This window comes from Echiichthys vipera, assembly GCF_963691815.1.
Source record: "Echiichthys vipera genome assembly, chromosome: 16".
In the NCBI taxonomy this organism is placed as follows: domain Eukaryota; kingdom Metazoa; phylum Chordata; class Actinopteri; order Perciformes; family Trachinidae; genus Echiichthys; species Echiichthys vipera.
Window position 1 is genome coordinate 8389425 of NC_139841.1, and position 23993 is coordinate 8413417.

The 23993-nt window shown below is 41.2% G+C and overlaps 2 protein-coding genes across 2 annotated transcripts in view; both read right to left on the bottom strand.

Annotated features, from left to right (window-relative positions):
- Positions 1–12995, bottom strand: part of npr2 (natriuretic peptide receptor 2) — a gene marked incomplete at its 5' end in the record, with an annotated part of 68292 nt that extends 55297 nt beyond the window's left edge. Inside the window, 4 exon segments of the mRNA XM_083930370.1 lie at positions 841–1022; positions 12190–12895; positions 12898–12957; positions 12960–12995. Of these exon segments, the coding sequence (XP_083786496.1) occupies positions 841–1022; positions 12190–12895; positions 12898–12957; positions 12960–12995 (984 nt within the window).
- A 4530-nt stretch (positions 12996–17525) lies between these two features.
- alad (aminolevulinate dehydratase) lies at positions 17526–23718 on the bottom strand. Its single transcript, XM_083929754.1, has 12 exons — positions 23646–23718; positions 22731–22856; positions 22486–22536; positions 21929–22025; positions 20765–20900; positions 20580–20663; positions 20148–20236; positions 19547–19602; positions 19362–19449; positions 19192–19278; positions 18899–19028; positions 17526–18102 (listed from the first exon to the last, which is right to left on the bottom strand). Exons 2-12 carry the CDS (start codon positions 22847–22849, stop codon positions 18044–18046), a joined length of 996 nt encoding a protein of 331 aa, XP_083785880.1. The 5' UTR covers positions 22850–22856; positions 23646–23718; the 3' UTR covers positions 17526–18043.
- Between the last annotated feature and the right edge of the window lie 275 nt (positions 23719–23993).

Genomic DNA, 23993 nt, shown 5'->3' on the forward strand with positions numbered 1-23993 from the left:
TCAGTTAGAGTGCACATACATGTGTGTCATTACCATAAAAGCATCCTCTAATTCTGATTGTTTTATGAAACTTAATGGATGGTGGATGATTTTCAATCAGAAGGAATTTATTCTGAAAGATGAACAATGAAATATGAACCAACGGTCTGTTTTCAGCTGGAGTTGAGGACTTAAATCTGCGTAACACAGAAAGTAGAGTCTGATAAAGATTATGGGATTTAGGGGTAACTAACAGTAACAGTGAATAAAATATGCGTTGTCAGAGACGTCCATTTCTGCCAAATGGTGGTTTTGGTCTTGTATAATTTCCTGCCTCCAATTACAAAGCGGGTGAAACTGTGACAGTTCACATTCAATAAATCTACAAAGAATGTGACCACAGTCTCAATTTATCAACAGATGGATGGTTGTTGCAACTCTGTCTCCTAAAAAAAGGATGTTTTCCTACAAATAAAATGCATTCCCAGTAACATCTCAAGGGGAAAGTATTTTGTCGTGGATTATACGTCCTGTTAAGAGCGAAAAGCAGACCCTGTGAAATGGTCAGAGTTTTGAACAAATGGCTAACATTGTGGATTGAAACAAAACTACTTGGTATAGGTTAAAATAAGGAGGTACTTCGCCATATCCCCTCTAACAAATCTCAATGAATATTGTTCAGATAGTACGTTACATACTGTATGTGATGTAAGTGAAGTACGTTACGTCCTTCCCTTGGAACGTAATTGAGAATTTTGTTTAGTTGTATGAGAGCATAACTCTTAGGAGACAGGGTTTCTGTTGACTGTGTATGAGTGCATACATGTGCATGGATGTGTATGTGTTCTGTGTTCGTTGTACCTTAAAGACTGTGATGGGATCGGCCCAGTCAGTGTCAGAGTTCTGCCACGGTTTACGATTCGCCAAACTCTCCGCAAACACATCCAGGTAGAAAATGGCATAGTTTTCTGGGTCCTGGACCTCACTCTGAAACAGTTTCATGATGTTCAGGAAAGTGTCCAGGGGCCCGCAGATGTATACAACTGCAGACAGAACAGCAAAAAAACAAACAAACATTAGCACCCACTTATTTCTTTAAAATATTGCTTTTCATTGAAGTGTGATTTTTCCCCATTCTCATAGAGCAACCTGCATTACTTTGTCTTCTTTCTGATACTCAACATAACCATTGTAACAAGCCCATTTGTATTTGAAACAGGCTGAAATAATCATAGAACACTGGTAGAGTTAACTTAAGTTATCTGAAGCAAACAAGACTTTTAGGTCTCAATAATAGCCAAAATGACTTGATGAAATGGAGATTTTTTTGCAGTGTTTGTGAATAAATTCCATCGCTCTCAATGCAAAGTCAGAGGCCACGTTTACACCACAGGACTTGACACAGTGTTCTACATTTTTGTCTACATCTGAATTTGTTTGGCCACCTGTTTACTTCTAGTTTCAACAGTGAGCCACAATTGATTATTTACACTCAAAACAAGCGGTAAGCATGCACGCATAAACCCCAGATGTAAGAGCAGAGGCAGATCACCATCTGTAACAGGCACACAGACAAGTCAGACATAAGTGAGGCTGGAGAGCAGGAGGTGGGCTAATGGACTCTATTTCTGTTATACTAACCTTAACCATTCAAGGTCGATGCCTAGCCTTAACCACCTAACCGTGACCATTGGAGGTTAATGCCTACGGTTCGGATGTTTCACCCTTAATTGAAATAATCATTTTACAGATATTGCAAGCTGCACTGTTGTCGTCTTTAACTGTGTAATGAAGCATCGCTTTGGACTGTTTCTTCCTCTCTGTCTTGTTGCAAGTTTCCAGCAGCGTAGATGCGTGTGTTTGATGTCATTGTTTTGCAATGCGTAACTATTAGAAAAACACAATGCCTTCACCATATCCCCTCTAACAAATTTAGAGGGGAGATTGAGCTTATCAATTTCTTGATTAAAGAAATTGATAAGCTCAGAGGAATAAGATTCCAATTCCAATCGTTTCCCGCTTCTCAACAAGAACCTGTTCACGACTTGTTTATCCCTAGTCGAGTGTCATGTTTTTTTACATTTATGGCAGCAAGACATATAGAAATGAACAGCATAACATGAGAAGTGGATGGTACAGCATTCAGCCAGACATTTGAGTCAAAATATGTGCCTCAAGTGCCCTATGATACTTGCTGCAAGTTGTAGGCATTTCTAGAAAAGTCCTCTCTTTCTCTTCACATATACAATATAGCTATTTCAGCTTTTGCAATGTGTGACTCAAATAGATGTCAAGGTCTGGCGCAGTCTTCTGTAGCATTTGCAAACATGAAAACAAAAAAAACATAAATCATTCAAAGATGATGGTTAATGTTGGTTCAATGGACTTCTCACAGTGGAAATAACTAGTGGCAGGAAAAGGATTCAAACAAGACTGTCCTCCCAGAATTAGTCCTTTCAGCAATTGCCCAAAGTCAACACACACACATACGTTAAATGGACAAAGTTGTAGTGGTTGCAGGGGTTTCGAGGAGAGATAGAGGTGGATAGATGGATTTACAAAATGTTAGACTTTAACATGTGGCTGTACTGCTGTTCGTTTCCGGTTTCCAAGTGACAGTCACTGTTCACTTTTCTTTTAACTATGACCATGGTCGTGCCCTGACTGTAACCAAGTCATGATTATTGTAGCCCACCAACAAAAGTCTGCTAACATACACAAAGTACTTATTTTAACCAAGTGGCAAACATAAAGCCAACACACACGTTCCAAACTCTACGTTTCATCAAATGTCCACTTGAGGCTAGCTCCACAAGTGAGTAAATCCCCATAGACCCCCATGTTGAGAAGCTGGACTTTGCAGTAGAAACAAATGTTTACAGCCTGGTACAAAACACAGTTTGGTCTCTATAGCTAACTGACAACTGTAGATGGGAGTTAGGTGATGTTCGGTGCTGCCAAAATGGCCAGAGCCACCGGGAGACGCACACTTCCTTTTGGCTCATCCTGAGTGATGTCACAGAGACAACGTCCATATTTTATACAGTTTAAGATTTGAACTCAAACCATGAACTTTCCTGCACACTACCCAAGCTGTTTTTGTGCCTACAGCGAAAAGTAATGTCGTTCTTTAGTGGCGTCAGATCAGAAAACGTACATGTGTATGCTTCCAAAGAGCAGTCTAATGACCTATTATGTCAAACTTACTGCTGGGTATCAGTTAAGGTTTTTGGTGCTTTTGCCAATACCCATGTTTCAGTAACAATAGGAAATGTATACTTTTTCCAATCAAGATTTTTTTCTTATTATTCTACAAACTTCACACTGCACATTCCCATTTAACAAGCCAAAGTTTTCAAATGTTTAATGTTGTCTAAACACAAGCAGACGTACAAGAACTTTGCCTACATAAAACAGAATATAACCAACTTTTGGCATTTGACATTTTTGGGACACATTTTGGTCTGCACTAAAAAGCATTGAGTTTCAGCACCCTTGCCTATTCAAACATGGATAGTAAGTTAGACATTTTCATCGAGCAGCTAGACACAGTCTTGCTCAACGACACTGTGACACTTCATTGTTTTCCGTAGCAGGAATCAAACTCCAGGCCCCTGTTACAGGCTCTGACAGTGTCTCTACCCACTACCTTCACCCTGCCACCTACACCCTCCTGCTGTTGAGTCATGAATAAAAAAATGTAGCATTATTTCCATTTGCAGCGTAGTCAGAGTGGCTGCTGCCAGCTGCGAGGCAGTCCTCCCAGTTAGCAGACATTTCCTCATGTGTTAGAGCAAAGTCGGCTACTGAATAGACCCCAACTCTCATCTCTTCCAACATGCTTCACTACGCCAAGGAGCCCTGGTGTCTCCTGGACCGCTCCCAAAATAAATGTGCTACACAGTCAGGGGGAAAATGTCCTGTGTGTCGCAGAGGATATGGACCTGCCGAGGTTCTACCTCACACAAAAGCATATTAAATTGTTTAGTACAAGTTGTTCCGGGATGGTAATGAGCCCTGCTCTGCTCTCGACACTGCAGAAAATATTCTTCTTATATTATTAAGCCTGTTGTTAAGTCCCATATTCAGATTCATAAGATGTTTGTTTGAATAATTTTACATTATCGAGTCTCATTTTCACCTCAACTAAGAAGTGATTGTTTTCAACACTGTTTTGTTTTTGGTTTTGTCTGATTTCGCAAGATATCTCAAACGTGTTAACCGATTTCATTGGTTGAATGGTTTAAATACATTTGTTTTTGTTGATGCAGATCGAGGATTTGATTTGATTTTTCTAATATTTCTCAACATTGCAAGATAGCAAATTCCCTATTTTCTCACTAACTATTGCACTGTGAAAACTTGGCGCATTCTGTAGGCTACATCCTGTGATCTGCTGTTTCGATGTGTATTTTGTCATTGATCCAGAGCTGAATGCATCATAAGCCTCTTATTCATATAACACACACAATAACACACAACTATGACAGATGTGTGAGCTCTCTGTGAGCTTTCTCTTTGATAACAATAGTCCGCCATGTTTTCAAGATAATGATACTCCAAGGAAAGCAATGTCCTAAAACATTATCTCCCCTCATAACAAAAAGATCTCCTGGGAGCTGGATAAAAGAACTGATGATATGTTAAGAGGGATGTTTTTCCAGAAGACACAATCTGCATTGTGGATTAAATATCCCAAACAGAGAATGTGTGTTGCTGATTGGCTGTTAATTGTGGTTGTATCAAACCTCCCATCGTTGATACTATTTATGCTAGATTTTTTTGGCAGGAGCCATTTAATGTAGATACATTCTGGTACGACATCTTCAGTAGTAGCGGTGTGAGTGGCGGAGTCTGCAGATCCCATGTGGGATTCAGATCAACTACCGATGCAACATGTAATCATGATCTCACTGTTCATTCTTTACCATCCTTCAGCTGTATCAGGGTATAAAGTCACTGCTTGCAAGCCAAGCTTTTCTTACTGCTATTGCTTCACATTAAAAGCATTTAGCTGGCCAAACATACTGTGACTTTTATTATGAAGCATTTGTAAATTGCATTAAAGTTGCGGAAGTCTGCACTTGCCTAACCCCGGCCAATAGTGTTGTACTTTTCACAGCGTGCAACAGTGGCTTATTTGGGACACAACAGTCCTTCCTTCATGAATGTAATAATGTCCCTGTTTGACTCTGCCTCATCAACATCAATGGAGTGGACAAGAAACACCTTAGTATAAGACAACACAATTCAGCAGTGAGAAGTTGATTCAACACTTCTCTAAACAGTTTTAGTACCGAAAGTAGGAGCAGTACTCTGGCTTAGTGGTGCTGGTGTTCTTAACCTCCATTTTTCCATTACTTTCTTATATTAAGACCCATCAGTTTGCAAGACGGATTGACTATCAAGGAAAGGACACTTGATTAGAATGTCTGGAAAGCTGATCTGTTAGAAATGGACGATTTTCCCCCCAAATGGCAACATCTGGTGCTGGAAAATCAAGCGGGAACAAAAATTGCAGTTCCTCAAATGATCATTTTAGGCTCCAAAAGTGAGTTAATCCCCATAGAGCTCCATGTTAAAATGCCCAACTTTACATCAGAAATAAACATGTTTACAGCATGGTACAAAAAAGGTTTAGGTGTTTATAGCTACATGACATGGGGGACGTTTTTTTGGTATAAGTCACCTGTTTAAATTATAGCAAAGCTTATAGTTATGCATAATTAAGGGCATGGCTGTGTTAGGTGACAGGTGGGTGCCACCCTTCAGCAACCAGGCTTAATTTGGTCTGCCTCCACTCCGCCTTCGCTCCACCTCTTTTTGGATCAGCCGGGAGCAGGCTGAGTCAGGCACTGTCAAGATATCAGCAGCTGGAGCTACTCACATTGAGCTTCGTTTTGGCTCTTCAAAAACGTGGGTGGTGTCACGGAAACTACGTTGCTGTTTTATACAGTCTTTGATTTTTAAGAAAATACAAGTTGAAGCCTCATAAAGATTAAAATTGAGTTAATGTGTTAGATTAGTTCAACTCTGCACCAGTGGAAACAAGTCATATCCCTGCATATTTGTAACATTCATTTTCATAATTACGCTGTGTTTGCTTTGCAAATTGAGACTCCTGGCTCCATTGATAATCACATGCAAGTGCACAAACAAAAAGCAAGCCAATTAAGCTACACTCAATGTTTTTATCACTGGGCTGGATTTTCTAACATGACTCTGTGTGTCTTGTTTATTTTGCAGCAGAGTCTGTTTCAAAGAAGATTATCCTCCAGCTCTTTGTTTCTTCATCCTCTAATCTGCCTGGGGGGATTTCAGCATTCACCTGCATAGAAAACTTGGCAAAACTAAATATGTGAAAGCAACATCTAGATAATCTAACCCTCTGCTACTGTTGCATCCAGGGAGTGTTTTCACAGGAAACAGGATTCCTGTAATTACCCAGATGCACTACCTGGGCTCCATTGTGAAGAGACAGCCTTTTCATCACTCGCAGAGAGCTGCAAACCACTGGCATGTACTTGAAAAAGAAAAAAGAACACACAACACAACCGGATGTATTGTTCCACTCATACAGCTGAAATGTTCCCTCTGCGTGGCATTAATGGACTCAGAAGCATCAAGGTGGGAGTGTCACTGGACAATGTGTTGGGAGCTGTTCAGTACTGATTTCATCTCACACTGCACCAAAGCTAGAAGATGTTCTCCGCATGTTTACTTAAAGAGTACAGTGTGACTCACAGACAGTTTGTGGTTTTACCTGCCCCAATATGATGCAGGTGGGTGGAATTTCACAGTACATTAACAGTAACATGTCTTCTCAGAAACCACATCATACATTGTTTTTTTCCATTCCAATAGTTTTTGTATGGACTGTGAGAGTTTGATAAAACACTTTATATATTACTAAAATGGACTCTAGCATCAACTTCAACGGTGACTTTCTGAAATGTTCACATTTGGAGATTTTGAAAACAGCAGTGTTCTATGAGTTTATCTATTTCTGGATTAACTGGTTAGGGGACTCTTAGGGCGCACTCACACTGTCCATCCGTACCACTGCCCAAACAGGTTTCACGGCTAAAGTCTAGTTCGTTTGACCAGTGTGAGTGTGACGGGCTGTTGACGGCAACCGTACCGCTCCTAGACGTGGTACGGTTGCCGTCCACAGCCCGTTTGGGAGAGGTGGGCTTTTGTAAAGCACGTTTGCACATGTACAAGCCCGAGTGTGCGCACCTGTATGACCACGAGCACGAGGCCCAGGGCAGTTCTGACGTAATTTTATGTGCGCCTGTTGGGACATATAAAAAAGAAGGACAGACCATGCATTTAAAACAATGGCAGCAAAAGGTTCACGTTGGTGTGATGCGGAGGTGGAGTGTTTACTGCAGATTTGGTCGGATGAAAATATAAAACGCACAAAAACTCAGAGGTCTATGGAAAGATTTGTAAACAAAGCTACGCATCGCGATGACGTCAATCAATGCGTGTGACGTGTTACGGTGTGATGACGTATAGGCAGCAAGAAGCATTCACCGAGGCCCAGGTAGTGTGAGTACAAACGGGCCTGGGCCGCAGGGGGAGAGGAAGGGGGAACAAGTAACCTAAAGCACGGGGCACGGTACGGATGGACAGTGTGAGTGCGCCCTAATGCAAAAGCTCACCCTGCTGTACCCCTGAGTCCCTGTTGACCCCCTGCCTCCACCTAACATCCACTATGTTTTATGTATGTATCCTATCAACGCCAAATTCCAATTTTGATCTTTTCTATCTTTAGAGAATACTCACTCATCCTTACACCATCATCGTTCACACCACCCGCATTTCTACCATTAAACAGGCAATGCAAAGACGCGTGTGGATGTGAATTTGCAGGTGGCGATGCAATGACACAATGTGAACATAAAATACATAACGTATATAGAAATATTTCACCATTTACTAGCCAAATGCTGGTAATATACGCGAGTGGCTAGAAGAAATGTTCTCACAGAGGGAAAAATACTTATAGGCAAAAGGTTCCTGACAACTTGCTTCCCACATCTGCATTTTCCAGATATTAAAATGAGGAATTTTAAGAATTAGAGGTGGTGATGGGAGGGGTGTTTGGCTCCACAGCAGCACACAATTACTTGGTCAGCAGTCAAAGCTCCAATTATGTGTGGCTTCACATTGACAGCCCCAGTTTTCCTTTCCCACCTTGGCTCAGCCTCTTGCCTTTTGAACCCAGCTGGCAGTCGGCTGCAGTACAGAGCTGATAGCCTGGAGGTTATCTGTTGGGATAAAAGTAAGCTGGATGCCAAGTCAGGACAAGCCCTGACGAAACCATTAGTTCCTACGACCTCCAGCTCACTGCGGTAGCTCCATAATTCATTTGGGAAAGGGGGGATGTTTGGCGGCTTGCACCTTTCACCTCTTTCCCTCATTGCTGCACCGCCCTTTAATTACCTTTACTGTGTTTATCCCATTATTTGTTGATGCGTTACTGTAACAACAGATAGGTCGTTTAAAACTCTTGTTAGTTTCACAGCGCCAGAAACCTTAATATTCCAAGATTTACTGGTTGGAAGCAAACTTTGCTCTGAGTTGTTGAGCTGGTTCCAAATATAATTCCTTCCTAAACGTTCCCAGGAGTACAGGGAGATAAATAGTTTTGCAACACGCCCATGCACTACAGCTGAATATCAGGATCATCTTTGCATTTCTGACATAGACCCACATTAGATGCATATAATTGTGTGTAAATTGTTGTAAATTTCCAAATTTAATATATTTCTACAGCCACTGGGTGAAAGTTAAGGTGGAAAACACAATATTTCCCTATTAATTGTTATTATGTTATGCTATAACTTCCATTTTCTGTCACTAATAAAGATATATAAAGGCCAAAACATAATCTTTAAAAAATCTAGCGGCTGTAGGCTACACATGGCTGTTGTCCTCCAGTAAACAGAGTAGAAGAAGTAGAGGTTCCTAAGTTAAACCAAACCAGTCACCTTGGCCATCTAAACCATCTGCAGTATGACAGTAAAATGGACTCAGGTCTTCAGGATTTTGGTTCAATTGGGAAAGTTTGAATTGTTCTATCATGTCAGCTAATAGTGGCCATGTTTCATGCTGCCTGGAGACACATTATGGGGATATCCAGAAGGTTACATATCCAAATCCCATTTAGCATGAACTCCTTTTCCACAAAGACAAATCCAATCTCAAGTAAGTGTAAAAGAAATTAAGTTTGTATGTAATTTAGATTTTGTACCTTTTCTAATGCAATGCTGGAAAATGTTCATGAAAAGGTGTGAATGGAAACACAGCTAACGGCTTTAAAACATTACCCAAAGTCTTTCAGAGAACTATCTGAACCTAGAGGAACCCCAAACTAAAATACAAACTAAACCACCAAACTAAAACACATCATTTGGAATTTTCAAAACTGCTCATGTGTGTTTTCTGATCAGACCCAAGACTTTGTCAGTGCTTTCCAAAACTGTCACAAACTAACGTTACCAAAACGTTAGTTAGGATTAGACATAAAACAGATGCTATTGTTGTTTCTTGGGAGGGCAGTCTCAGGGGAGCATGTAATACCTTTAACTGCTTTGAAAAGATGGAAATCCCCAGAACTGGAGGTTTTACCACTCTATTACTTTATTAATTCTTATCTTCAGTTTGGGGGATTTCCATTGTTTCCATTGTTGTTCCACTAATGGTTCTTTAACTTTACCTCAGTAAAAACCCAATAGAAGACTTACTTGGACACATTTTCCACAATAGCAGTAGCTACTTCTTGGATTTCGGGTGTCTGATCCAAAGCATTGAGGAATATGAATAGGATTATGTTGTAACTAATGGCTTTATTAAATATTTAAATATCAGATATATAAGACATTAATAAAAAAAAACGTGATTAGCCTAGTCTAGCATTAAGACTGGAAACAGGGGAATGGTTAGCCTAGCTATCCCCAAAGTTCAAAGATGAAAACTAACGCCTCTGAAACTCATGCACTATCATGAACACATTGGATATTGTTTGTGTAATCTACCCATGAACACGGATGTTAAATGTTATGGGTCGCAGGAACAGGGGAGATGACTTACTCTGTGCTCAGAGTGATGCTCGGAGCTCCAGTGGTTGTAGCAGAATCACATGAATAATTCCAGGAAACTTTACTTTTTTTCATTGGGCGTTGCGTTAAATCTCACCCAGATATAATAATATTACTTTCTGATTGGCTATTGTGTAGCTCCTGTCCTTTTTTTGGCAGGCTGGTTAAGATTTCCAGGAAAGACGTGCTTGATTCCGGCTATTACTTTAATTAATTATTAACATTTATGTCTGTCATGCCATATTACAAAAAAATGGATAGGTCAAAAGGTTTTCAATACCTGGAAACACAAAAGTTGTGCATGGCTTATGCTTATATTAGTTGTGCTAATTAATGATTTAAGGCCACATATTAAAACTTGTAAGGGGTACAGGCAGAGGCGGATCAATGCACAGGCTGGCCTAAACTGCAGTCTATGGGCCCCAGGTGTGCAGGGGCCCCGGATTTACCAGGCCCTTAGAAACATTAAAAACAAATGAAGTTGCCGATTGGATAGATATGGGACACATTTACCCAATCAGGGTCCATAAGGTCAGTTTTGTTGTCAAATGGTATGCCCCTCACTGTTACAGTATACAGCACAATGTCAGAAAGGGAATGTGATAGCGGAGCACAACTACTGAAAGCACAGCAGGACCAAGATCTACTAAAGAAAATGTCTAAGTTGACAGGATTTTTAAGGATCTTCCATCGGGTCTTTTTCTGCTAAAGCATGATTAACAATGGGGGTGGGCAAACAAACAGTGGCCTATAGGGCCCACGACCACCTTTTCATTTTCCTCAGAAGTTTCTTACAAATGATGCACTTGGTGGATTCAGCTCTTCTGTTATATCTGAAACCTGCCTCCCCTCATACACAAACACGTGCAGCTGTACGCAAGCACAAGCAACAATCCAGACTTTCAGTCACACAATTAACTTTTCACAAGAGCAGTAATGATGGAGTCAGCCCCGCAATGTTTCCAGTTAATTAAACTTAAGGCGAGAACAGAACAGAACGCTCTGCTGCGTGTGTGATTAACGCCTCATCAACAAAACAGCTGTGATTTCCATTTGTTAACACAACGACTGTTTTGAGACGGGATCAAATATTTCATAATGAATTCTCTTAACCTTTTATTACCCTTTATTTTGCTTCCAGGGTGGGAAATCGTCTCATGACCACAATATTCTGTTCTCGAAGCTGTGTGATGTTTCCACTGAGTGAAATATTCAATCCCAAGACTCCAGGCTTGTGCATGATATTACACACATTCACCCAAAATTCATCCTGACATATTTGGTATCTTTGGAAATTTTGGCATCTCCACCAGAAAGTAAACTTGATTGGATTTGAATGAAGTTTGGCTTCATTCAAATCCAAGGAGGTTGTTCTACACACTCCCCTTTTGTATTTTCGTTAGTGAACAGCAGCAGCAGAATGCGTAAAAGTCAAGCACACATGCATGTTTAGGCTGAAAAGACACGCATATAACTGCAACCTCCGTGCCCCTCTCTCCTTGTAAATAGCGCAGGTGGTCCTCCAAAGGTGATAAACCACCACCACCAGCAGCAGCAGCAGCAGACTGCCCACAGCCTAAACATTCATTTGTCATAACTCCGGAATAAACAGGCTTTCCCTGAACATATCCCAGTCCACCTCTGCTTGTATATGCTGGGGGAAAACTTCACTGTGACCTCACTGAGCGGAATCCCCCACTGCAGCATTTCTGAAAACACATCATATATTTTAAAGTGTTTTCTCCCGCGCAGCTCAAGGCACAGGTCGACTGATGCACTCAAATTAGAGATACTGTATAAATCTTCCTGCAGGCGTGAGATCCCTTTACCAAACGTTTTCCCAGAGCATCCACTTAGAAGGCATTTCCTTCTCCATGCACTGACATAACCTTTATAGTAACCAGCGGGTGATCTGCTTTATTTCGAGATAATGTCACACACTCCGAAGACAAGCTTGTGCGGGAAACTAAAATATTATGTGTATCTGTATCTGGATAAGAAACATTGGCAGCGGTGATATGAGAATTTGCGTCACTGCTCGTGCGTAAAATCGCAGCATTTAAAACTTTCAATCACACGTTCCCCTTCAGCATGAACTTACTTCTCCCGCGCTCCTTCATGAAACTAATAATATCCCTATAGTTCTTGTAGTCGTCCTCGTACGGCTGGGCCTCCACCGTGATGTTCATCTCGTCCTTCAGGTTCTGGAAGATCCCCTCCGACTGAAAGTAGTGCGGCCGGTCGTCCTGCCTCAGGTCGTGGAAGATTACCATGGCCCGGGACGTCCAGTTGAAGTGCGTGTGCAGGACGTTGGCGAAGTCACCCAACTTGGTGGTGGACGGCCCGCTGCGCACGATGGTCCGGTATTCCTCCAGCTTGTCGAAGCCGTACGCGGGTCCTCCGGCTGTGATCAGCGGGAGTTTCCAGTGGGACGCGAAACGCCCCACGGAGGCGAGCGGGTACACACACCCGGGACCGAAAAAGGCGTCCGGGCGGATGTAAAGCTTTGCGTCTACGGCCACGACCTGCGCCCGGCTCTCGGCGCACGAGCCCGCGATGGGGTCCTCGGTGCTGTAGTTCAAGATGTTGATGTAGCGGCCGAGCAGCAGCCCGTGTTTGCTGTGGAGGTCCTCGTACGCCATGAGGATGGCCGGGAGGACGCGCGGTTGAGCCCACGGGTACTTGTGGTGGTTGTCCGGGAGCATCACCGCCACGGTTATGTTACCTCTGCAGCCGGGGAGGAGGCAGCATGACAGCGCCGCAAGCAGGCAGCATCTCAGCGCGCTCCTGCATCCCATATCGCGTCCCAGCCGCTTGGAAGTCCCGGAGAGGAAAGTACGGCCACAGAGAGCGCACCGTTTGGAGAGGAGAGACACGGCCGACTGTGGAACTCTGACACCACACCATAAGTATCCGTCTCCCTCACTCCCTGACTCCTTCTCTCTTTTTCACACGTCAAACAAAGTCGGTCTCTGCATCATCCTGTTGTGCCAGCCCGGCGGTGCCATGCGTTTCCGCTGCGTAAATCCGCGTTAAAACGAAGTTACTGTACTTCCAAAAGCGACTTCTCCAGCACAGCCTGGTCCTCACACTGCCAGTCTCTCATAGAGTGATAACATCCATCCAGATGACTGCAAGTTAAGTCAGAACAGCCCTCTACTCGGCCCCCACACGTCACACACTGCAAGAAAAGTCCATTAATCAGCTGACCACCGGGCTTAAAACGAGCGTTCCTCAGGTAAATATGTTACATCATGTGTTCAGGTGAATTGAGCGGATTTCAGTGTATTGGTATTTGTGAAAATGTTATCATCAAATGGGATCTGTTTTATTCAACTGATTTACATAATAAGGCAGATTCTGTGTTTCTTAAAACAAACACACAAATGAAACTTCATCGGGAACATGATGCGCACGTGTGGACATGGAGCCAAGTTGTTCCTGTTTAATGAAAATGTTAGTGTAAAGCAGAGTGCGACAAGATGAATTACATGTTAAAATAGTTGACAGGCCTATTTTTTGCAGTGTTTGAATATAGCTCTCAAAACGGGCACGAGTCGCCCCCTGTCTGCTATTTCCCAGGGTGCACTATGCTGCTCGTCTCCAGTGCATAGGGTAGTTACTGCTGAGCAATTGTTTAAATTATCACAAGCAGCATTTTATGATTTTTTAGCAAGTGTCGACATATTTGCTTTCATACAGATTGTAGTTGTCAGAGGCTATGGTAAACATGGATTGATTACATAGAGTGACTAGGGACAGGCTCAGGGCCCCAAAGGCTCAAGGGCCCCTGCAAAATGTCACAGGAAGAGACAGGTACACACCACAAAGAGATGGAAAATGACCACAAACATAAACCGACTAAAAAGTGAAACAAACCAACTGCAAACAGACAAAAAAGACCGCACAAAAAGACAAAAAAACACAAATAGATACAAAACAACCACAAATAGATACAAAACACCTACAAAGAGATCCAAAACAACCACAAATAGATACAAAACACCTACAAAGAGATTCAAACAACCACAAATAGATACAAAACACCTACAAATAGATACAAAACAACCACAAAGAGATACAAAACTACCACAAAGAGATACAAAACACCTACAAATAGATACAAAACAACCACAAGGAGATACGAAACAACCACAAAGAGATAAAAAACACCTACAAATAGATACAAAACAACCACAAAGAGATACGAAACAACCACAAATAGATACAAAACAACCACAAAGAGATACAAAATAACCACAAAGAGATACTAAACAACCACAGAGATACAAAACAACCACAAAGAGATACAAAACAACCACAAAGAGATACAAAACAACCACAAAGAGATACTAAACAACCACAGAGATACAAAACAACCACAAAGAGATACAAAACAACCACAAAGAGATACTAAACAACCACAGAGATACAAAACAACCACAAAGAGATACAAAACAACCACAAAGAGATACAAAACAACCACAAAGAGATACTAAACAACCACAGAGATACAAAACAACCACAAAGAGATACTAAACAACCAAAAAGAGATACAAAATAACCACAAAAAGATACTAAACAACCACAGAGATACAAAACAACCACAAAGAGATACTAAACAACCACAAAGAGACACAAAACCACCACAAAGAGACACAAAACCACCACAAGTGACACAAAACACATACAAATAGATACAAAACAACCACAAATAGATACAAAACAACCACAAATAGATACAAAACACCTACAAATAGATACAAAACAATTAAAATTAGATATAAAACAACTACAAAAAGACACAAAACAACCACAAATAAATACAAAACAACCACAAAGAGATACTAAATAAATACAAAGAGATACTAAACAACCACAAAGAGATACAAAACAACCACAAAGAGATGCAAAAAAAACACAAATAGATACAAAACAACTACAAAAAGACACAAAACAACCACAAAGAGATACAAAACAACCACAAATAGATACAAAACAACCACAAAGAGATACAAAACACCTACAAATAGATAACAAGAATTAAAATTAGATTCAAAAGAACTACAACAAGACACAAAACAACCATAAAGAGATACAAGACAACCACAAATAGATACAAAACAACCACAAAGAGACACAAAACAACTACAAATAGATACAAAACAACCACAAATAGATACAAAACAACTATAAATAGATACTAAACAACCACAAAGAGATACAAAACAACCACAAGTGACACAAATTATCAACAACACAACAAAAGAAGCAGAATCACCACAAAGTCTGTGGTGGGCTCTTTTGCTTGTGTGTGCCTGCAGGGGCCCACTGTCTCATTATCCATCCACGATGGTAAGTACTGTACGTGGCTGTCTGTTGATGGAGCTGGAGCTTGAGTCATTGGATTGATACACATGGCTTCATATCAATCAAAGTGACTGAACTGCTCCCCCTGCTGGCCGTGCCTTGGACTAGGCTAAAGGGAACGTTAAAGTCCCCCTTAAGTGAAAAGTTGTTTTGCTTGTTGCTTGGTCACTTGGATGTTTGACTTCTACTGGCCACATTTTAACACCAGGAGTCTGTTTTCACCTTCATCTGATGAAGGAGGAAGTTCCCCCGTGCTCACCTAAAAGCTCAGTTAAAGGTGTGACCAGGCAAGTGTGACTTTGTGACATCACAACTGGTTAAGAAGCCAATTGTGACCCACATGTCATTTTATATATATATTTATATTAATCTTTTTCTGTAGAATATTAGAATTAGTCTAAATGAATACTCTCAACACGATACTCAAATAATCACAACCAGTTCTCTTGTGTTTCCCACACAGGTGAGCGACCTTTCCTACATGGACTGTAATTGAATTACTTTACTGTAATTTAATCTTTTGTGAAGACATTCATGATTTTCCTGGACAATAGGCTAATATATAAACAGCATATAGACTACATTTCATACAACAAGCATTATAAAGTACTGTTCACTATGTAGTCACATGATGCATATAGAGACATAGAGAACAGCTATAGTTGTTTGGTTAGTCTGATGTCTGGGCCGTGTATCGACTAACAGATGGGTCAAACACCACACACAGATTCTTACTTGGAATAATACAGCGACCAGTCCTGACAACCAGATGCTTTTTTTTAACTTTATTTTATTTAGATTTATTCTTTTTTTTTCTCTCAATGTTCATTTAGAACAGCTTTGATAATGTAATACATTCTGCGTTGTATAATAATGTTAGATATTTGTAAATATACTTATTTGTTTAAGAGTCATGCTGGTGCAAAAATGGAAATAGAAGTTTTCATTTCAGCTCAAAAATTCACCACATCAGTCATCAATGAATTGTTCTCCCTTGCATCAGTGTGGATGTCAGCCTTTAAAATCCCATATCGGTCCATGCACTTATCAAAATCTGCACAGCATTGATCATTTCCCTGAAGCGGGGCTTTAAAGACTAAAGTGTGAATGGAATTTATGCTTCTGAAAAAAAGACAAAAGTTGTCAAAAGATCTGTAAGAATGCTTGCAAAGACACCAGAAAGCACATCCCCTGCAGTATCCTGTATGTGACATGGAGCAATGACAAAGCAGCGTGTGCCTGAATGCTGCTAATCCCTGCTTGTGTTTGTTTCTGCCCAGCTGTAATCGCCTCCACCCACACAGCAGCACCTTGAATAAGACACCAATGATTCACCGTCTTGAGCTTTTCTAGAAGCTTCAGGTGGCAACAGTCAAGGGCTTTACACTGTAAAAACACACACCTTCTAAGTGCTTATCATGAGTAATTTTACTGTCATCAACACCGGAATATTCCAGAGGAAGGTGAGAGTTCATCGCTCTGCAGCATACAGAAGTTAATACTTAAAAAAATAGATGAAGAAAAACTCCATTTAAATTTTACTTGTTGCTGTCAAGACATTCTTTAAAATCATTCTAAGTAAGTCTTGAGTTTAAGCACTACACTTATTAAATTGCACTTAATTTTGCACATTAAAATGCAGCGTGATTAATGTAATTAAAGCATGCAAGTTTTGACTTTCAAACAATTTCACTTAATGTAATGAAACATGTATTTAGTAGACCTCGGCGAACCAGTGTATTAAAAAAAATATCAGTCAGTATATTTTCATTTGTATTACATATCATTAATACTCTTTGTAAAAGGTCCCATATTGTACAAAGGGAGATTTCCATGTCTTTTTTGATTATAAAGCAGGTGGAGGTGCTATAGAAATACTGTGAAAGTATCAAAATGCTCAACAGCCTGTATTCAGAAAGTGTCTTTAAACCAGCCGTCTGCTGTGATGTTGCCCAACAACAAGGAGTGTGAAAGCTTTGTAATAAAGTGTTGGCAAAGTTATCGTACACAGTAAAGAGGTGAGCATTACTCAGCATGCATCAACTTCAAAAAACACCACACTAGCTCTGAATGAATGATTTTATTCTCTCTGGTTAGGTGATGACAGTGCTTGAGCTGAGACAGCAGCCACATGTCTAGCAGACAATTGTGTTCCCAGGATTCATACAAATACAAATTCCATAATCCCATTGGTTAAAAGAGATGATTGACTTAATTTAACACTGATCCCAGTGACACGCAGGAGACGTTTTCTGTTAGACAACACCAGCGAGATGGTCTGCTTTTACAGTCTCTGTGTTCAGCTCCATATTAGCCCTTCAAAAGCTTAAACAGCAATACAACACGGATACAGGACTATAAAAATAATCATCAAACCTGTGCGTACTAATATTTGAATAGTAATCTTGAAACGGAATAGAAAAAGTCAATTAAAGGACTAAACCCTAATACATTGCTTTCCTGTCTTTGTACATTTGATTTCCCTTAGTGCTCTTTGTTAGCATGGGTCAACAGCAGGCTTGTATTTTTTTATAAAGGAGTCTGTCTGTTGGTCCATCCATCCTTTGGCTTCAGCTCCCCCCTCTTTACTCCTTCAGCCAGCTGAGCAGCTGAGGTGTGTAGTAGGTGATGATGATGTCAGCGCCTGCATCACAGAGCATGGAGAGAAAAAAAACACTTCTTTGCATCAAGTCAAATTACATATCGAGCTGAACTGACGATTTATAGTGATATCATCTTACTGTGACATATACCCAGATTTGGGGACAGCCTTGTTTGATTGCACATGTATAGTATACAAAGATACACAGTTATCCTAACCCTCTGACACCAAGACATGACACAATTATTTTGGACAGGATCCTCCTGAACATGAAATTTTCATATCGTTCCCTGCCTAGTTACTACAGCCGTCAAAAAGTTCTGCGTGGAACAAACAAAAATGAGCTGCAGTGTGGTTGTACTGTGGCCACATGATTTATGTGTTGAGGCTTAAATCCGTCGTCTGAGTTGAACTGAAACTGTCTTTAAACGAGCCGTCATGACTTCTGTATTGTTGTAATGTCACAACGATACTTAATAATAATAAATATAAGCATGGACCTGAAAATGAGCATAATATGTCCACTTTAAGACGTTGTCACACGACACTAAGAAAAAAACCTTTGTTTAAGATTTATCCACTCTCACTTTTAAGGTGTTGAAAATGTTAGCTCAGTGTGGAAGGAGGGAAAACAGATAGACAAAGATATGTTTTCAAATCTGGCCAATTTAGTTTGGACACACCACTCTTTTTTTTCCCAGGTGGTTTACCCTCTCCTCTCCTCTCCTCTCCTCTCCTCTCCTCTCCTCTCCTCTCCTCTCCTCTCCTCTCCTCTCCTCTCCTCTCCTCTCCTCTCCTCTCCTCTCCTCTCCTCTCCTCTCCTCTCCTCTCCTCTCACCTGCCCTGCGGAAGGCAGTCATGGCTTCCATCACAGCGGCCCGCAGGTCGAACGCTCCGGCCTGTGCTCCATGCCACATCATGGCAAACTCCCCTGACACGTTGTACACGGCCAGGGGGTGAGTGGGGAACTGAAGAGAGAGATGTGAGGAAAAACAAAGATTAATCCCAATGTGGACACCTCCTCAAAAAGGCACAATGATATTTCAAAATGATGGGATGTCTTCTGTGTTTTGCCAAAATGCCCAAGCGCAGCATTTTTCTTCCTTGACCTTAACGGATTTAGTTACAGACCTTGTCCTTGACTTCTCTCACGATGTCCAGATAAGGCAGACCTGGCTTCACCATCAGCATATCAGCTCCTTCTCTCACATCTCGTTCCTGCAGCACAGAACAGTGACTTCTCCAACTACTGCTTAAACTTAACACCAGTCACCAGAATGTACACATGCAAATCGACCTACCACAGCTCGAATGGCGAGTCCTCTCGCTCCAGGAGGCAGCTGGTAGCAGCGTCTGTCCCCAAACGCAGGTTTGGACTGTGCAGCATCTCTGTATACACAAACACAGCAGAAAGCTTCAGCCTATTCTCATATCAAAGTGCTATTTTATTGAGCTCTTTACTCCTGATCCTGGAGGGCGTACTTACCTGAAAGGACCATAATAACAAGAGGCAAACTTTGCACTGTAGCTCAGCACTGAAGCCTGAAGAAGGAGAACAGAAAATACTTCTTTACATACTTGATTACAAGTTTTACAATATGATTTTCTTACTGTCAACAAATCCTCTAACTCTACTAAGACGTACAGTATTGTCTTTGTATCCAGATCTTACCATATAAATGTATCGACTGTTTAAAACCAATCAATGAGCCACACTGTTGCACTGGTGACATGTTCCTTCATTACCATGAACACACACTATACACACTATAAGTTATTTTGACTCACATGTGCGCGCGCACACACACAATCATTCTGCTGCTGTCAAGCACTGAATCACCATATGTGTATTAATCTGAAAATAGTTCCCAACAAATTCATTAATTACTCCTGTTGAAGTTATGTTTGCCAAAACATACAGTGCCCAGCTGTTTCAGCCTTAAAAAATAAAACAGTATATTACTAGCTGTTTTAAAGGATTGATGTCTTCTCTTGAACTTTTGTCAGACAGTGATCACTTCCGTTGAGGTATGCTTGATTGTATAGCTTCTATATGTCTTCACATAAAGCACATTTAAGTCCTTTACCTTGTTTCCCAAGCCATTAGATATCAGGGCATGTTTTATGGCTCTGACTCTTCCATCCATCATGTCAGAGGGAGCGATGATGTGACAGCCTGCAGAGCAACATGTGACCAAGAAAACATGATTCGAGACGCACCATATATACCAAGTCGGTCATAATTAGACGACACCAGACACTTGAATTAGTCAAATTTATAATATGTGGTCTGAAAATACAGGAATTAGTTTTCACTTGCAACGTTTCTTAGCAAAAGTGACACAGATGATCAGCTGATATGGGTGAAGGAAAATATGTGATGATAAAGCCTCAATGAATAAAAACATTGGTGCATCCCTCACGTATAAATCATTCAAATCAAATGGAGAGGCTCACGGAAGGTAGGCAGCTTATTGTTTCCAAAAATAGAAACAATCTTGAACAAAAACCGGATTTACCTGCTCTTGCGTAGGCCAGCGCCACTTCAGCCAAGCGCAGACAGCTGGCATCGTTGTTCAGAGTACCGTCATCATTGAGGATACCTGCAGGAGCAAAGAAATAACATTAGTAATAAAATCTACATGTGTTCTGCGTCGCTTTAAGTGAAATGAGCAGAAAGCGAAATATCGGAGAAGACACTGACCGCAGTGTCCATGTGATGTGTAAGGACACAAGCAGACATCACACGCAACCAGCAGCTCCGGGAACAAAGATCTGATCTTCTTCACTGCTAATACGGCTGGAGTGTCGTCTGTGTCGGCACCTGAACCCCTGTCGTCCTAAAAAACAAGATCACAGTGTGTTTGAGTGTGAAGAAGCATGTTTGCTGCCACTCAGGAAATCTCATTCCAAAACTATGAGCACCAGGCTGCTGCTATATCAGCCTCCAGTCATCGGTGAGGACTTTGAACCAGACTTGTGGAACCTGGCTGCAGGGATTTGCTCCCATTCAGCTACATGGGCATTTTAGTGAGGTCCAACTGATGTTGGGTGATAAGACCAGGCTCATCCCAAAAGCCAGTTCATCCCAAAGGTGTTGGATGGGGTTTAGGTCAGGGCCCTGTGCAGGCCAGTCAAGTTCTGCAAGCTTTGCCAGCATGCACAAAAGAGGGAAGAACTATGGGACTATGAGCCCATACAGAGCCTGTATGAGCAGGTAGTACAGAAAACAACGGCAACCCCTCTTCTCTGAATAAGAGATCTGACATCAGGAAGAAGACTGTGTGCCAAAGTGACAATGCTCTGCTCTAATGCTAAATCTTAGTGCAATAAACACAAAAACACTTCAGCACTTTATTCTGTAAAGGTTCTTTTCATCCTAACCGTCCATACTGTCAATGTGAGATGGCTCTTATGCTGTTTTAAGTGTAGCACTGTAGCACTCTTACAATGACAAATCCTCTTCTTCTTGGCAATGATATAGTTTATTCTATTCTATCAAAAAACAGACCACAACAATGTCCATATACTTATATACTTACTCCATATAGTGGTTTTAATAACACATTGCAAATTCGTTATTTGAAAGGCTTTATACTGCTGCTAAGAGTTCAATTCAAAGGGACTGGGTGAATGAGAAAGCCACACATTTGCTAATTTATAAGAGAAATAAACTGAAATCAATTATTAGATGTAGATAGAATTAAATAATAAAGGCAAACAGAACTGCAAGCAGCAAGCACATTCATCTTGCTGCTTCATCTAACTACTTCTCGATGAATGTTGAGCAAAAGCAAACATGGCAGGAAATGTATCTCAGTCTGAGTGTTTAACATGTCTGTTTCCTCCCCTTTTTAATTGAACATACCTTTTCTATTTTTGCAGGGACACCAAAAATCAGCACACATTTTAAGCCGTTCTCCACAAGCGGCCGCAGCATTCCCTCCAGCTTGTTCACCCCGTATCTGTAGACGAGAACACTTATACTATGAACACAACATCAAAACACAAAGGGGCTGACATCACACTGGACATAATCCTCTTTCTCAAGTTTTATTCAAGAAGAAAACATCCATTATTATTTCTATCTTTATGAATATTGACACCACATTTGCAATTCAGTCCCTGTGTCTAGTTATTCGAAAGCACACAAAGCATCAACGTCGGTTTGCAGTTTCGTTTCTCTTCTTATCTTGGTGCAGGTCCAGTGTTTGGCACTGGGTCCACCCTGCCTCACTGCTTTTATCTGAAGACAACACCCTCAGTATGTTCACAGCTGCAGGGGGACACTGTGAATCCCCCCAGTCAACACAGGGCCACAAAAATGTGTTTTCCTTATGAGCAGAAAGAAAAGTACTTAAAATTGCTCACAGAAACTTGAATCAGATAGCAAACAGTGATGGGATTTGTTGCTGTGACTCTTACCTGGCCTGTCCCGGCAGGCTGCCAATGGGCTCCACTGCATCTGCACTGTCTCTGTAGTAGAAAGTGACAAAGAACGAGGACTGAAACAAAGTCCATTTGAGCGCAACCACTCCTCGTGGTGAAAACAGTCCATAGTTGGTGACCCCTGACCTCTGTGGCATCATTCAAAGTCCTGTACACTTGTTCATTTGGTCTTTTAATGAGACTGTAATTTGGAAACATTTGTAAGAAACAGAGGAATTTACGTGATGAAGATCGGGTAGATGAGATTGTCAGGTCTTAAATCGGTGACGCAGGTCTGCCAGTATCGGAGTGTAGGGTGGAAATAGCCGCTGTGGATGATGGACTCCGCTGGTGTCTGCATCTTTAGGCTGAGACAGAAAGAACATTAGTGATACACCACAGAAAGTCACACAGGGAACAGGACACACAATACCACGCTCACACTGTTGTGCTTCATGCCAGCTCAGTCACCTCTAAAACTGCCCAGGCATGCGTGATATTGCCTCTCTAAACAGCAGCTCAGCTCAGTCTGACTGCAGAGTAGGCAGGCTGCAGGTTCTCACTCTCTGTTAAATAGGATTCATTTTATCTTCATGGGCAAGTACCCATGGCATTGAAAAAATCACAGACGGACAAAGATCATTTCCTTGAATTAGAACTAAATTGTATTTAAGACGACCACAAAGCCAATCATTGAATAACATAATTCATACAGTGCTGTGATATTGGGGTTTAAAGTGCTAGCATGATCTGATAGTACCCTTGCTGCAATATTATAATTCCCATAAACGTGTGAAGCAAAGAGACAGCAGTATACTGCAAACTGCAACTTTAAGATGACAAGTCACTGCTGTTGGAGCATGGAGCACTGAGCTTTCGTCAGACATAGCTTAAAACACACTGCTAATGACTGCTGTAATTGTCTTTGAACTGACGTGTGTTTTGGGTACTTTCACCGCCACTTTAGTATTGTGCTAGGAGAGGACTAAGTTGCATTTTCACAACATGTCATTTGTCACCTTGGCCAGAAAAATAGCTTCGTACTAACTATGCAATGTACAGGAACTGTTATAGCCACGACCCACGGCCACTAATGTCTCAAATGTGTGATATTACAACCCAAAAATGTAAATAAACACACGTAACAGTGTTCTTACCTGAGAAGGACTCTGGCGGCGACTTCTTCTCCACACTTGAGTCAACTACCAGCGGCTCTTCTTTGGGTTGGCCCCATGGTTCTCGGGCGAGAACGTGATGACGCACTACCTCCACCTACTGACTGGAGTTTTATTTATATTAAGTCGGAAGTATATAACTATAATATAAATTATTCATAGGTTATAACATCTATATTTAACAAAAATATAACGCGTTGGGTATTTTTTAAAAGGTAGAATTGTTGAACCAACAAAAAAAATCGAAAGGATTTGCAAATGAACCAAAATGAAGTCATTTCGGCCACCGTACAATCCGTGGTTCATCATCGCGCGATAATTCTCAGAACG

Coding starts and splice junctions, on each gene's coding strand:
- alad (XM_083929754.1), bottom strand. CDS start 22,849: ATGCAGACACCAGCGGAGTCCATCATCCACAGCGGCTATTTCCACCCT. Junction 20,901..21,928: donor TCCCTGCAAAAATAGAAAAG/GTATGTTCAATT, acceptor CTTGTTTTTTAG/GACGACAGGGGTTCAGGTGC. Junction 19,029..19,191: donor TGAGAGAAGTCAAGGACAAG/GTCTGTAACTAA, acceptor CTCTCTCTTCAG/TTCCCCACTCACCCCCTGGC.